Below are 928 nucleotides of genomic sequence, written 5' to 3'. Positions count from 1 at the left end.
TCTGGGTAGCTGGATTTCGGATGGCACAAACGGCCACCACTATCTTTTATCTGAACCTGGCTTTGGCTGACTTCTGTTTCACGGCTATTCTACCATTCCTTATCACCTCATTGGCCATGAAAACAAAATGGCCTTTTGGTTGGTTCATGTGTAAATTAGTTCACATTGTGGGGGAGATAAACCTATTTGGAAGTGTCTTCCTGATTGCTCTCATTGCCTTGGATCGCTGTATTTGTGTCCTACATCCAGTCTGGGCTCAGAATCACCGCACTGTGAGCCTAGCTAGGAAGGTAATCATCGGACCCTGGATTCTTGCCCTCATCTTCTCATTGCCCATTTTCCTCTTCTTGACTACGGTTAGAATTCCAGGAGGGCATGTGTACTGTACATTCAGCTTTGCGTCCTGGGGTGACACTGAAATGGAACAGGTGAATGCAGCTATCACTACGCTAACAGTCACAGGAATCATCAGGTTCATCATTGGCTTCATCATGCCCATGTCCATCGTTGCCATCTGCTATGGACTCATCGCTGCCAAGATCCACAGAAGGGCCCTTGTTAATTCCAGCCGTCCTTTACGCGTCCTTACTGCAGTTGTGGCTTCCTTCTTTATCTGTTGGTTTCCCTACCAACTCGTCCTCCTTTTATACACAGTCTGGGTCAAAGAGTCACTTTTTAGTGGTGGTTATAAAATTCTTGACATGTTGGTTCACCCAACAAGCTCATTGGCCTTCTTCAATAGCTGTCTCAACCCAATGCTCTATGTTTTTGTGGGCCAGGACTTTCGAGAAAGACTGATTCATTCCCTGCCTTCCAGTCTGGAGAGAGCCCTGAGTGAGGACACTGCCGAGATCAGTGGTACAGGCACCAATACTGCTTCAGCTTCTGAAGGCATCGAGATAAAGGCCATATGAGGAAAGGACTGGGG

General features: G+C 47.2%; 1 protein-coding gene across 1 annotated transcript; it reads left to right on the top strand.

Moving 5' to 3' along the window:
* Positions 1 to 5: 5 nt before the first annotated feature.
* Positions 6 to 922, top strand: LOC126495707 (formyl peptide receptor 2-like; the record flags this gene model as incomplete). The annotated part of the gene is made up of 1 exon (XM_050133303.1): positions 6 to 922. A coding segment is annotated over one exon (909 nt), but the record flags the coding sequence as incomplete, so codon positions are not given.
* Between the last annotated feature and the right edge of the window lie 6 nt (positions 923 to 928).

The sequence above is a fragment of the Alexandromys fortis genome, unplaced genomic scaffold, assembly GCF_014885135.2.
Source record: "Alexandromys fortis isolate MF-2015 unplaced genomic scaffold, M_Fortis_MF-2015_v1.1 scaffold_571, whole genome shotgun sequence".
Classification (NCBI taxonomy): domain Eukaryota; kingdom Metazoa; phylum Chordata; class Mammalia; order Rodentia; family Cricetidae; genus Alexandromys; species Alexandromys fortis.
The sequence above is the reverse complement of the archived record's forward strand: the minus strand, read 5'-3'. Positions and strand labels throughout refer to the sequence as shown.